This window comes from Drosophila montana, unplaced genomic scaffold, assembly GCF_035044405.1.
Source record: "Drosophila montana isolate Dmon_TW-CO22-7 unplaced genomic scaffold, ASM3504440v1 contig_2747_1, whole genome shotgun sequence".
NCBI lineage: Eukaryota > Metazoa > Arthropoda > Insecta > Diptera > Drosophilidae > Drosophila > Drosophila montana.
In genome coordinates, this window is record NW_026997619.1 from 702,393 (window position 1) to 716,588 (window position 14,196).

Consider the following 14,196-nt stretch of genomic DNA (forward strand, 5'->3'; position numbering starts at 1 on the left):
ATTTTAAAAGATTTATTTTGTAATTTGACGCAGAATTTGTAACCGTTAAAAAAAATCCTGAAGAATATGTTTCGAAGGAAGTAGAATATATGCCAAATATAAAGCTCTGATAGTTCGCAGTTTTTCAAGGTATATTTTAAATTTCTCTATAGAGCTTTAATAAATAAAAACAAATTCATTTGGCAGAAGTAAATTGCGTTCCGAATATATTGTAATTTTCTAAATAATTTCTGCAAATTTTAAAAAAAATTCAAAAAATAATATTGAAAAGCATTTCGTGTTGGTTTACTGGATATTGTATTTGCTTTTATTGTAGACTTGACTTCTTAGTTTCTAAAAACATTTAACTTATGTGACTATATTGAAAATTGTATTCTTATGTGTTCATTGTGCTAATGACTACGATGTTCGCTTAAAGTTCTATGTGGAGCACTTACAAAAACTAGGATTTGCTTTTTAATGCCTATGTACATGCAAACTAAGTTTAACTAATTTAAAAATCGTACGATCTATAATTTGAAGATCTTTTGAAAGTTTTGAAAGTCGCCCGATGGGAGCGCACAAAAAATACAAATCTCTATAACAAAAGACTTAAGACACGAACTAAACTACATGATAATATTTCGAACAATTATTTTCAAATATTTTCTTTTTGTTTTGTTTTGCTTTTTTAATTTTGTTCTTTATGTTTGTATGTTAATATGCTTTGGTTTAATTCCAGCACTGCAAAAACCTATATATATATATATATATATATATATGTGTGTCTGTATATGTATGTATATAAGCTATATGACTATTACGCGGTAGGCGTGGCAGTTCAGCATTCAAAGGCCAGTTAGAACCAAGCGGCTAACAACGCCCGAAGCCAAACGTTTACTTAAATATGTACACAGGCCAGTCGGGTATACACTCTCGCACATTCAAATACACGGTATTTAAGGAAGTCGAGTGTTAAGGCTCCAAGAAAACTGGGCAAGCTCCTTAGACGGCCACAATCTTGCTGGGATCGACCTTGACGCGCAGAAAGACCGTATCGCTCTTGATGAACGGCCGGCTGTGCAGCAGCTCGTGCGAGATGAAGCGTGGAAAGCCAAAGCCCAGCTGATCGGGCTCATTCGATGGCCGCTGAAAGTTCTCCCATGTGGGATCGGGCACAAATGATTCGGCAACGCCGCCCTGGCCGCTCTGGGCGCCCTGCTCGAACAGCGTGAATGTGATGGAGTGCGAGAAGGGCCACTTGAGCAGCGCATCATATTCGCCCGGCAGCACCTTAATATAGACGGAGACATGGGTATTTTCGCCGGGTCCGTTGCCATTGAGAAACATGGACGCCTGCAGCTTATAGCCGTACTGTGAGGTATAGAATGGCGGCGAGACCAGCTCGAGGCCATCCTTGCCGCGTGCCTCATTCATCTTGGCCGACCAGTCGGTGATCTTCCAGAGCAGCGTGCCCGTATAGTTGATGGACAGCTTCGATACCGCCGATTTGAGCATTTGTATCTGCTGACCCTGGCGCGTGCTCAGCGCCACCATCAGCGACAAATGCGCCGCGGCGCTGTTCTCCAGATGCGCCTCCAGCAGCTGGCGCGGTCCCTTAAAACGGCAGCCCGCCTCCTTAAAGCTGCAGGCCAGCGCCAGCGACTGGCATTCGTCGCGCAGATGCGCCTCCAGTTCGCCGCGTGCTATCGGACCCGCATCGCAGCGCTGCGGACAGGCCAACGGGGTGCGCGGACACTGGGCCGCGTGCAGCTGCAGCGTGTCCGCCGAGAACTCGCGCTGGCAGTGGGCGCAGCGACGCAAGCGCTTGGCACAGTCCTTCGATTTGTGCAGGGTCATGCGACCGCGCAGCACACGCTGGCCGCACTTGGCCTCGCAGTAGACCGGCTCCTGGCCGCAGCTGCCGTTGTGCTCCTCCAGTCCAGCGCCCGAGAATTCGCTCTGGCAGAATTCGCAGCGAGTGCGTCGCATCGTGCATGTGTACTGCAAGTGATCCGTCATCATGATGCGCGGTATCTGTGCGCCGCACTTGTTCGGGCACTGTGTGGCATCGTGCTTGCACGTGTTCAGATGCCCCTTCAGCCTGCGCAGCTCATCGGACCACTTGCAGCCCTGCTTGTGGTGTATGCAAAAGACCAGAGAGCCCATTATGGCCTGCTTCGGATCTGGACCGGGATAAATCTGCAAGGGGTAAGTGATAAAATGTTTTAATTAGTGTGCTCAAAAGATTTAATATAACTAATCATAGATATACAACTTCTTCAAGCAAAGTATCTCACAGATACAATATATTTACAATCAATATCTTTACAACTATCAGCTCAGTATTAAGCTGAAATGTATCTCATAGATACAATATCTTTAGAGTTTACATCATACTCCAAAGAATCTCGGAATTGATATAATTTTAGGGGGTTTTCTCTTCTGAACAATGAGTAATGTATCTACGAGATACAATATCTTAAGTGTCTTTAAAAGCTCCACTGATATATTTAAACATACAATATCTTTTGTGTGTTTTGTTAAAGATAACAAATGTATATTTAAGATACAATAAATTTATTAAGCAGCTAAAGAGTTGTCACCAGTTCAGTTTTGCTTAATTGATGTGTCTATTAGTCACAATTAACTATTACAAATGCATCTAAGAGATATAAATGTGTCTATTTGATAACTTCAAATATGGGCTTTTCTAACTAAGCATTAGAAATGTATCCAGCAGATACAATATCTCTAGCACCTACGTAGTACATGTTTATACATTTATCTGTCAGATACATTATGCTGGGTGCTTGTTTAACTAACTGTTACAAATGTACCTGGCAGATACAATATCTGAACATACATTTATATATTAGAAACATTCTCCAATGTGCTTCCTAAACAAAGTATTCTCAAATTATATAAAGATACAATATCTCTAGCACCTGTTGCAAATGTATCTAGCAGATGCAATATCTCTTAACCACTTACTATGCATTTTTATGCATTTATCTATAAGATGAATTCTCTTATGTGCTTTAATAACTACGTACTAGACATTTTTATGAAAGATATAATATCTGCAGCACATTTTACAAATGTATGTAGCAGATACAATATCTGTAGCACTTACTTTGTACTTGACTTTGCCAAAACGTTGCCAAAAACCCATCGAACTTAACACACGCACTTGCAATTCTTGACTGTTAAATTTGCCGCACGAAGCGAACACTTTTATAGCTAAACGGATTCTTGTTCCTGTTTCTATTTCTGTTTCTGCTGCTGATAAGCTGTTATTCAAGGATGTTTCTCGCTTATCTATTTAACGGAACCAGCCACTTTATTGGTTTTTTGCTTTGCCCGTGGAGCTACCTAAGCGATTTGCTACCTGCATACCTCGCACCTCACGCATCTAAGTCGTCAACTGTTTACACATGACTGATCATGTTCTTAGACACACACACACACACTCGCTCACAGATACACACTCACACCTAGGCACAGGCATGCACTTCCTGTCTTCCATTTTGGGCCTGTGCCTGGGCTTTGCTTGAGTGCATTCTCTGCATGCGGCTTGCTCTGAGTTTTCTTTTGCTCGCTTCGCCTTCTTCTTGCTGCTGCATTTCTCTTAATTACAACAACATCAACCAAATGAAAAACGGGGCGTGGCCAACGGGCCAGCTGAACATCCGGCAAGCTTTTCCATATAATAAATTGTGCGAAAATATTTATGACTGCCTATTGAAGTAATTAAAACAAAAACCCTCAACCCGTTGATATATGAAAAAGTATTCAAATATGCGCCAAAGATGCGTCTGCCTGTGTGTGTGAGTGTGTGTGTGTGAGTGTGTGCAATCCCCCCAGCAAATGCGCAGCTCCTAACTGAGCGTCGCAACATTTCCGGTTGACTCTTTTAATTGACCTTATCTGCAGTTTGGCGGCGCCCGAGCCCGAGCGTGGCTTGACTTTTGATAAATGAACATGTCTCGACATGTCGCACACAACAACAACAACAAGAAGAAGTACTCTCAGAGAAAATGATATGTAATAAGCAATTAACACATGAGCCGGAGCCGGAGCCAGAGCCGAGCCCCGCTTCGCTCGAGCTCTCTGGAATGGGCGTAGAGCATGAAACAGAAGCAGAAAAAAAACAACAAAAAAAAAATGGAGAAACAGATATAATAATAATAATACATACATATGTATTTCTAGGGAATTGCCGCTTGCTGGTAATTTAATTTAACGTGAAAACAAGTTTTGCGGTGTTCTTAATTTTATTTTTTTTATGTCAACCTCAAGTGAGCACTAAAAAACTGAACTGTGGCCGGCAGAACATTTTTTGGTGAACTCTGCGTAATGCCGAGACTGCGTGGACCAATTAGCAGGTTTTGAATTGGGTGCAGTATATATATGTATATATGTATGTATTTGTATAATTCAGGAAGTAACGACTGCCACTCAGCTTGGCGATAAAATAAACAGCATGTTAAAAATGTTTACACAAATTGAAAATGATGTGCGGCAGGCATTTGCTCTGGCTCCTCCTGACTTCATCTACGGACAAGAAAGATCAAAAAGCCGACTGTTTGTCAACGTGGAACCAACTGTTTACAGGGAAATCAAACAGTTTCCCCAAAAGGAACCGAGGCAGGGTAAAATGCCGGCCGGGCGCATTCCACACAGCGAGAGATCATTGACTTTTTATCCAGGCAATTGAGTTTCTTTTTTTTTTTTTTTGCTCGGACCACACAGCTTAGCTGAAATTATTATATGCTTAATATAATTATCTAGAAACTGAGCACCGGAAAAATATATTAAAATATAATAGCTCAGCCCAGCTCAGCTATGTGTCAATCCAACAATGTGAACTGCCTTGAGACACTCGACAAAAACAAAAAACAAAAATAAAACCGAAAAATTGTGTTGGGGCGTCTTTGACTGCATTGAACTCCGGCTCAGGTGATTAACGGATAACATTTAAAAAACAGTTTGCCAAATATTGCGTAAGGCAAATGAAATAAAATGTTTAAAGCATGTTATATAAAAATCAAATGATTTTAAATTCAATTTATGCGTGCGGAACATAAAAATGAAAGCGCAGAGAAAAAAAAAATTAAAAAGTACATGAACGTAAATAAAGAAACACAAGAAAACCCCAAACAAGTTGACAAAAAAAAAAAGACAACATACAAACTGAAACCAAATCAATTTATAAATACAGTAAACAATCAGTAAGAACAGCTTTCCTCAGCTTTAATACCCTTGAAAGCATAAAGAAATGCAGGCTTTAAGACTTGGATGATAAAGTGGAAGCATGCTCAAAAGATTTTGGTCATACTCAAAGAGCAAAGCAAAGCTCTGTCCAGTTTGGTCAACATATGTTAGAAAACAATTAAGAAGGTAGAAGAAGAAGTAAGAGTATATATACTTTATGGAGTCGAAGATGTCTTCTTCTATGCATATACAAAAGGTTATCTCACGAAAAGACACTTTATGCCTAAACGTTCCTATGGGAGCTATGTATATGATATTGCGGACCTGATATTAATTTTTTTTATATATAGTATGGCATATAGATTATAGTAAACCTCATAAAAGCTGTGTTTGCTTAACGATATATGGGGACAAAAGTTCAAGATCTCAATGTTTAACCAATCCTAAGTCAGGCCGAAATGGACTATATTAGAATATATCAACTAGTCTGTTGATACTGATCAATAATATATATATGTAGTACATCCAAGACGTCTCCTTCCCTGCCTTACGTATTTCATGACAAAATTAAAAGACCCTCTGCTAAAGTAGCCCATTGTTTAGCAGGGGGCGTGATTAGTTTAGTAAGCAAAGGCTGCATTCAAAACTAAAACAAAAACCAAAGAAAAAACGTGCCACAGTCGCCGCAATTGTTTTCATTTTATGCGGCACAGCCGCAGATGCCGCCAGCAGCAGGCAGCATTTCGACGCACTTCGAACATAAAAATGAAAATAAGTGCGGAAAATGCACATTTTGATAATTTTAGACAACAAATTCGATGCCCGGTTCTTGGCATGGGTCTAGCATAAGCCCAACATATTCAGGGGGGGGGAAGAAAAACCGAAGTGATATTTGTGTATATCCATAAAGTTCAAGGCGCTCGTAGATATTATTATGGGGCGATGCTGACAAGCGTGTTTTATTTTTATGGCCTTTGGTGGGGTTAGTCGGTTTCTGGCCCCAATCAGGCAGCAATTAAAAGCGATGCCAACGCATTGTTTATGTTATTGTTGAAAGTTTCTTGAAGCACCAAAAAAACAAAAAACATTCTTTTTGGGCATGTTTTCGACTATATTAATAGACGAATTTTGGGGGTGCAAAAGTGCTGCTGCCCTTTTCCTACATTTTTTTCTTCTCTGAGATGCAGCCCTGTTTTTTTTCTTTCCCTTTATATAGAGTGCATACATATGTTATCAAGCGATCGATTTGCTGGATTGTTCCGCTTCATAAACTATCAATTTTCTTTGTTTTTATAACGGAATTATGTTGATATATGGTGTGGTACATATATATATATATATTAATTGGGAAGGGACTACGAAATACCTTTATTTTATGATAATAAAGTGTTTGAAATCTTCGATTTTTGACTCTTCTTCCTTGCATTCATAATTCAAATATACTCTATTTCTCATATACTATAGGTATAGGTATAGCAAAAGAGTGTTGAAAAACGAAAGATAATAAAAAAAATATTCTATGAATAGGAATTTTTGAAGCAAAGCCTCTTCCGGCCTGCTTCTCCCAGCTTTGATAGGTCTCCTTTTGATTTAAGTACGATGTAGCATATATATTAATTATATATATATTTATGTATGTATATCTATTTATATATTTAAATCTATATAATTTCTTCTTTCTATCACATATTTATGCTGTTCAAAACATTTGTGCATTGTTCTTAATTTCTAAGATTTTCCGTTTGCCAACAAGAACGCACGATTTCTCAAGCTGCTAACTGAAAGATCATCAAATGTTCCATTCAGCTGCCAGTCTGGCAACATCGCTTGGGGCCTGGGGAGGCAAGCTTAGCACCTTGCCACCTATTAGAACTGCACCGCGGGCCACTTCCGTTGTGCTTGCGTGCCAACCAAATGCATTATTGTTCGAATTTCATTTTGAACAAAAATAATTCCCATTTTTTGTTGTTGCCGCCTTGTACAATGGGCACAGGGGCAGGCACAGTGGGACAGCGCACAAGCCAGCTAAATTTGAAATGGGAGACAAACAAAACTTGGCATGGGTCGCTCGGCTCGCTTAGGCTACTTTTCAATATGTGGGGTACGTGGGGCACTGGAATTAGCTGCTTTTTATGTTTATGTTGTTGTGGTTTTGGTGTTTGCTTTAACAATTTTCAGCGTTCATATGACAGCTATTATGAGCTCGGCCCGAAAATTGTGCTAAATGTTTTGATATCAAATTAGAGCGCTTTGGCTTATTTGCTAGAGCTCAAAGTTTCCCACAGTATTCTGTGTTGTTTTTCTTTTCTTTAGCTTCTACCTGACTCGAAACAGCTGTGCAACAGGTTTAAGCTATGATTGTTTTGTTATTTTGCTGTTGCTGAAATAGATCGCCCCTCAAATGGGCGTGCCAATTGCGCTGACCTAATAAAAAGCATGGGGCAGGTCCCCAATGCGCGGTCTTAAATGCAGTGTTAGCAGCAGAAAACAAAACAGCTGATGCGCAGTTTTATGAATTTCACAAAGAGCTGCAAATGCTGCAACAACAACAACAATAACAAGTACAACAATAGCATACACAGGTACATACACACACACACTCACACATACATAGCTAAGTGAGCGCAGACAGCTGCAAAACCGAAAACAAAACAAAGGCAAAGCCAGCAAACGTGTTTTGAGCGCTGTTCAACACAGTCGAAGAGAGAGAGAGCGAGAGCGATCGGGCGAGAGAGCGCGCCAGAGCAGCTGTTTGTTTGGGTTTCTTGTTTTCTGATCTGCGCTCTGCACCTGCACGCACACAACAACACATGCTTACAAAATAGCTGTTATTGTTGTTTTTGCTGTATGCATTTATTTTGGCTGCCAATTGCAAATATCAAAAGTTCTAAATGCTGCGGCACAGCGTTGCCACACTTTAGGCGCTTCGGTGTTGCCCCACTTGCAGCATCGCGATGTTGCAATTTTTGCTCTGCTGCAGGTGAACTTTGTGCTGGCTTTTTTTTGTTGGGGGGGAAAGGGTAACAGCTGCCGTGTTTTGTAATGCCCAAAAAAAAACTGCTGTTCCATGCGGGCAGCAGCTGCCTGGCAGCGCAGCCGGACAGGAAGCGGCAGCAGAAATGCCGACGCCGCTTTTATTGGCCACGTTAAGCAGCGCGATTGGGTTCGTCGTCTGGTATTTGGCGCGACAACAGCAGTTTTTGCTGATTAAGGTAAACAGTGTTGCAAGCTTCGCCTTTTTTTTTGTCTCCCGCTATCAAATCTGGCTACTTTTAGCGGGAGTTCTAGCTTCTTTTTTAATGTTTTTTATATTAAAAATTGCAAAATTAAGCAAAAACTTGATATTTTATAGGCTTTATGGGCTTAGAAAGTTGTTATAAAACGGTTTGGAAACTATGCATATATTTAGATTTATACATATATGTTTATTTCTTTAGGAGTAGGTCAAGATATATAATGCTTGTTAAAAGCAAAAATACCCAAAACAGCGTAGAATGTTTTTATGATTTTCTTTTTTACAGTAAACTTGAACTAGCTTTTTCCCACTTCTCAACACTGCAGCCATATTTTGACCGCCACATTCTTGACCAGCTCCAAGACAAAACAGTTGATTCAGCTCAAGCACACACACACACACACACCTACAAAAAACACATCAAGTCTGATTAACAGCTGGGTGTGAAATGCTAATAACTGGCCAAAAGCTAATCAAAGCCAAAAGTCGAAAACACGTACCGCGCCAATCCTGAGACATAGTGTGAGAAAATCGTTTGCAATTGGAGCGTCTGTCGATGAAATTGTGGGAAATGCTTTTACAAGCTGACGGGAAATGCTTGGCCCACCAGCCGGATGCGAGTTGGTGTTGGCCAGCAAACTGGACTAGCTACAGTTATGTGTGGCATGTGGCTGGCCCAGACACCTCCGCAAACCGGTTAACTGGTTTACCTTTGGCCAAGGATGTTTGGCTAGTGGTGCTGGAAAAGCCGATAAAACAACTTTTCCAGCCAAAACAAGAAACTTGTTTATGCGCCACCAAATGGCAAATCGCGGCGACTCTGTGCGACTTATATAAGCGCATTTTTCTAACGGTTCATTCGACTTGGCACGTTCGATACGCTGGGCAGACGACGCCTTTCAACTTTGGCATTTTTCTGGAGAGGGGTGGTTAGAGGGGGGGTGAGGGGCAACAACAGTAGCGGCGCCAAAGCCGCAAGTCACGATTTTCCATAGAAAAGTGTGGCATGCTCGTTGTGGCACGTTTTGCGCCAGTTGCCCGCAGTTGTCGTGGTCCGCGGGTGTGGCTGTGGCCAACATTCATATATGAATATTGGTAACAACTCCAAGCACAACGCGTCTTGGCCAGCATCTAAAAAGGAATGCACACACTTGCCGCGGTGCAGCAGGAACTTTGATCTTTCAACAAATTGCTGCAGATTTGTATAACCAAGGCACATACATGTGGCATTTGGTAAGCTCCACTTTGAAGATTTTGTTTGTACAGGTTTTTTTTAAAGGAGAACAAATCAGTTTCTATGTGAATTATTCGATATGGCAGCTTAACTTAAATATATGTTGAGTTTTTTTTTTATCAAATACGGTAGTCACTCGCTAAAGAGAATGTTTTGGTTAGAGAGCTCTTCAAAGAATTCTAAGTTTCTCTAAGTTATAATAAAATTTATAAGGGTGAAATATTGATTGCAAGTTCAATATTATATTGAGAATAATTTAGTTTAAGTATATATCTATTAGGGGTCTGAAATGCCTTTTTGCTTCATAAAGAAGGTCTTGATTTGAAGACATAAATATATTTTAAGAAGCCACAGAAAAAATGCCTTCGATCGCTAATTTTTCTTCTTTAACTTGGGATCATATTTAGAAGTTATCAAAAATATGAAGAATTCTTATAAACAAAAATTCTTAGAAAGATTTTGACTATAAAACAAACTTCCAATTTCTTTATCAAAACTATATATATTTTTATCTTTATCTATAAATATTAATACAATATTAATACTTATAGGATAGAACAAAAATGTTTTCCTCGAGTTAGTTGGGAATACTTTTAGCATTGGTCTCAAAAGATTTGGGCACAAAATAAATGTATCTTTACACTCTTAGCAAACCCAAAATTCTAGACTATTTCTCGTGTGAAAAAAGTATCTTATATGATTGTTTGCCTTTGCATTTTTCTAAATGCATATCATAATAAATATTAATATATCTATGCCCATCTATATTATATAGACAACGCCTCAAATAACCCAAAATCAACAGCGGCTATCAATTGCCTAGATAAACACACACCGAAATCGTTAACGATCGTTGGTTTGTTTATGTCGCATTTGCAATCATTTTCCCAGGCTACACTTGAAGATTTCCCCGTTCGCGTTGCATGCACCATGTGCTCCGTGTGGCACCGACAATTGCCCGGCCACGTTGTGCACATGTGTCGTCTTCCAGCCGGGCGCCCTTCGCTGTCCCATGCCCAATTCCCATTCCCATTCCCATGCCCAGTTCAAGCGTGGCGACATCCTGTTTGCTTTTCAGTTGTCTTCTTTTTTTTATGTCTATTTTGTGACACATGTGTCTCCAGATTTCTAAGGAGCTCTGGCAATTTGATTGTGCGGCATTTGCCAAATTACTTTTAACTAGGTGGCAACCCCAAGATTGATTCGATACAGTAGTCGATCGGAAATGGGAAACGCTCGAAATACAAAAGGTTCCAGATGTGAAAAATGATTAATACTTAAGGCATTTAACACTTAGAGAAACTTCTGTTTTGAGTAATTATCTTGAGGAATTTTAAAAAGAAATCAGATACTTAAAGTGAGCGAAAAATTTCTGAATGGGAGTACATTTTCTCGATTGGGTGCTGTTTTTGGTATTAGGAAATAATTCTTGAAAGACAGAAGTTTCAGTGTAAGGCTAACCATAATTTTAGTCTTACTTTAAACATAGTTTGTACGTGTTTTAAATTAAAATTTCTTAATTTTTTCTATTTATACTATATCCATAGCAAAATAGAGCCGTTCTTATACATATTGATTATTCCAATTAGCGAGAGACCACTGTAGTTGCATTTATGATCTACAAATATTACCCGCTTATCTAGCCCAGAAATCCGAGTGTTATCAATTAAATGCTGCTGTTTTATATTCCTAATGCCAAAGCATACTATATCATTTATCAGTTTTATGGTCTATTTGCTTTTGGGAACTGATTGATTGTTAAAGATAACCGGCTTAGTCGCATTCTGGGGCTTTCGTAATGCCAATTGCAGTGCCTAGGGAAATGGGTCAATGAGCTTTATCGGAGTGCCTTTATCAGTTGACTGTTTGTGCAGCTGCTGCTCTGCTCTGCTCGAACAGGAAGTTGAAAGCCCCCGTCCAAAAACATAGTGCGCCAATAAAACTTACGATCTGTTCCAGTTCCGTGATGGGCATATTGTTGATGTTGTTGTTGCCCGGCGTTGGTGAATTGTGCGAAGCGGCCGATGAATGCGATGAGGATACGGTCGAAGAGGTGCTGCGCGATGTGGCACAATGGCTGTGACCTTTGGTCTTGTTGCGCGGCGGCGTTGGCGGCGGCACCGGGCTGGCCAGTGTGGAGCAATCCTTGGAATTGCGATTGGGGGACAAGCGTGAGGGGAAACTCAACGTTTTGGTCCACTGTGCCAGGCTGCGTACCATTTTTGTTGATTTTCGTTTGGAACTAATCCCAAAGTGCTTCAATAAATTTTAGTACTTTTCCAGTTAGTTTCGCTTTTAAACAACACTGTTTATGATTACTGTTTTTATGCAGTTTCAAACACTCATTATTTGTTTGTTTTGTATTTCACAATTTTGCGTTTGGTATTTCAAAACTTTGCTCAACTCGCACGACGCACGCGCGACTTTGTTGAAATTGTTTGGGTTTTGTTTCTGTTGAAATATTTTCAAATTTGATAAACGCACGAATTACGAACCGTTTGCGTCGCTCGCTCGAAAGCAACTGAAATGACGCAGTCGCTGCGCAGCAGACCTACCCGCAGACCCGGTCTCAATCGCACACACACACACTCACGCGCGCACACAAGCACAGTTACTCTGCGCTCACACACATGCGCAATGGTGAGTTGTGCAAGGGAGATAGCAACAAAGCTAACTCAGCTGCATTGCATTTTAGAGCGAGAGCAAAGCAGCCAACAGAAGTTGAAGAGGAAGCAGCGGCAGCGACAGCGACAGCGCCTCGAGCAGAATTTCCTCTATGGGGAGACGGAGACTCAGTTTGTCAGTCTCTCAGTCTCTCAGTTAAATGATGTTGATGAAATGATGAAATTGGCAGCAAGCCAAAGCAGTTGCTGTTGTATGTAAAAAATATTGAGAGCAATTGCTGAACTATGCAGGCTGCATATGGATGAATGGAATAGAAGTTCCCCTAGAGGCATTCCCAAGAGGTCAAACTCGAAATGATATAAAAAAACAAAATTACAAACAATAAAAGAAGCTATTAAAATTTAGATTGTGTATAAACTAATAGAGTTTAAATTAGGTTAGCTTCTTATTGTTTTAACAAAGGAAAGAATAGGAATACAAAATTTGAAAGGCTTTCAAGAATTGAATGAATGAAAATGAGCAAGCTTTGAATCTAGAGATAATTCCAATTTACGACAAATTCTTTTTTCTGCAAGCTCTATTTTTTGCCATAAAATGAGTTTAAAATTTTCAAAATGTCAGATTTCTTCTAAGAGGTTACAAAATAAGTATATAAACAAAATATATATGAAAGATATTAAAGTTATTTCTGTTATTTTAAATGAAAGATTAACTGAAGGATTTGAATTTATAATAGTAATACTCTTCGAGCGATTTCTGTACTTGTAAAATAATTTAAAATTAAAGTACAGAGAGATCTTATATAGAAGATGATCTAGCAGATTATGTATTTACAATATGTATAGTTACTTGATAGTTATTGTTTCTAATTTAAAAAATTTATTTCTTGATTTAAAAATTAATTTCTTGAGCTCTTTTTCTTGAGTTAATTCTGAAAACTTGATATTTATTGTTTTTCATTTAAAAATTTTATTGTATATTTGGAGTCGACAAGCTCGTTTTAAATTTATGGCATAAAACTTAACTCAAACATAGATTTCAAAGATTTTCCATGCATATAATGATTTTTACTCGAACAGTTGGCTTATAGTAAATACTTTAAATTAATTTCTTAAACTAATGGGCAGATTTCAAGTAAGCACACTTTTAAAATTGCAGTAGCCTATCATTTTATAGAACCAACCCCTAACACTTTCCGCTCAATTTGGCAACAGGACACTCGCGGGTAGCTACAGTAATTGTCATGTATATATGTTCATTCCAAACGTGGTCTAATGACGGCAACAAGCGCCGCAATTACGCCAAACGGATCCGAAAGGAAGGCAACAGCAAGCAGCTGTTGGCTGTTGTGGCTCGAGGGAACTGGGTAAAAAGGGGGTTTGTCCATTATAAACGAACGCACTTCCGTTGGCCACATACCAAAGACCCACGCAAGCATCAATGCACACACACACACACACCTAAAAAACCGGCAACAACGGCCTTGCCAAGGTTGACTGAACATGTTGAGCTCCGGCCCGTTGCCGAAAAAAAAGTGGCATAAAACAAAAGACGGCAACAAGAAAAGTTGTTGGCCAGGCCAAGAAAAGAGAGTGCCACAGCAGCAGCTGAAAAGAGAGCGAGCGAAAGAGATCTTTGTACTTGGCCAGGTCAAAACAACTCTCTCTCTATCACTGCTTGTTCCTCCTCTCTCTCTCTCTCTCCTTCTGTCATAATCTCGCTCTCTCTTCTGCTTAATAGCACCAAAGCCGCTAAGAAGCTCAGCACTGACAACATTTTCATCTGGTTAGGAAATGGGCCCGAAACTCATCTGCTACGCGTTGAGCTCTGAAAGTTTTGTATACCCTTTACCCATTCACAATGGGTACAAAAAGGGGCATATTGGTTTTCTGTGAATGCTTGTAAC

The 14,196-nt window shown here is 39.8% G+C and overlaps 1 protein-coding gene across 1 annotated transcript; it reads right to left on the reverse strand.

Annotated features, from left to right (window-relative positions):
* Positions 1–273: 273 nt before the first annotated feature.
* Positions 274–12,183, reverse strand: LOC135429932 (TNF receptor-associated factor 4-like). Its single transcript, XM_064684427.1, has 2 exons — positions 11,613–12,183; positions 274–2,181 (listed from the first exon to the last, which is right to left on the reverse strand). The coding sequence occupies exons 1-2, from the start codon at positions 11,883–11,885 to the stop codon at positions 985–987; spliced, it is 1,470 nt and encodes a 489-aa protein (XP_064540497.1). The 5' UTR covers positions 11,886–12,183; the 3' UTR covers positions 274–984.
* Between the last annotated feature and the right edge of the window lie 2,013 nt (positions 12,184–14,196).

What these genes read in the sequence shown, in the direction of transcription:
- LOC135429932 (XM_064684427.1), bottom strand. Translation starts at nt 11,885, where the DNA reads ATGGTACGCAGCCTGGCACAGTGGACCAAAACGTTGAGTTTCCCCTCA. An exon ending in TCACGGAACTGGAACAGATC is followed by an intron (nt 2,182 to 11,612) that starts GTAAGTTTTATT and finishes TACCCCTTGCAG; the next exon opens with ATTTATCCCGGTCCAGATCC.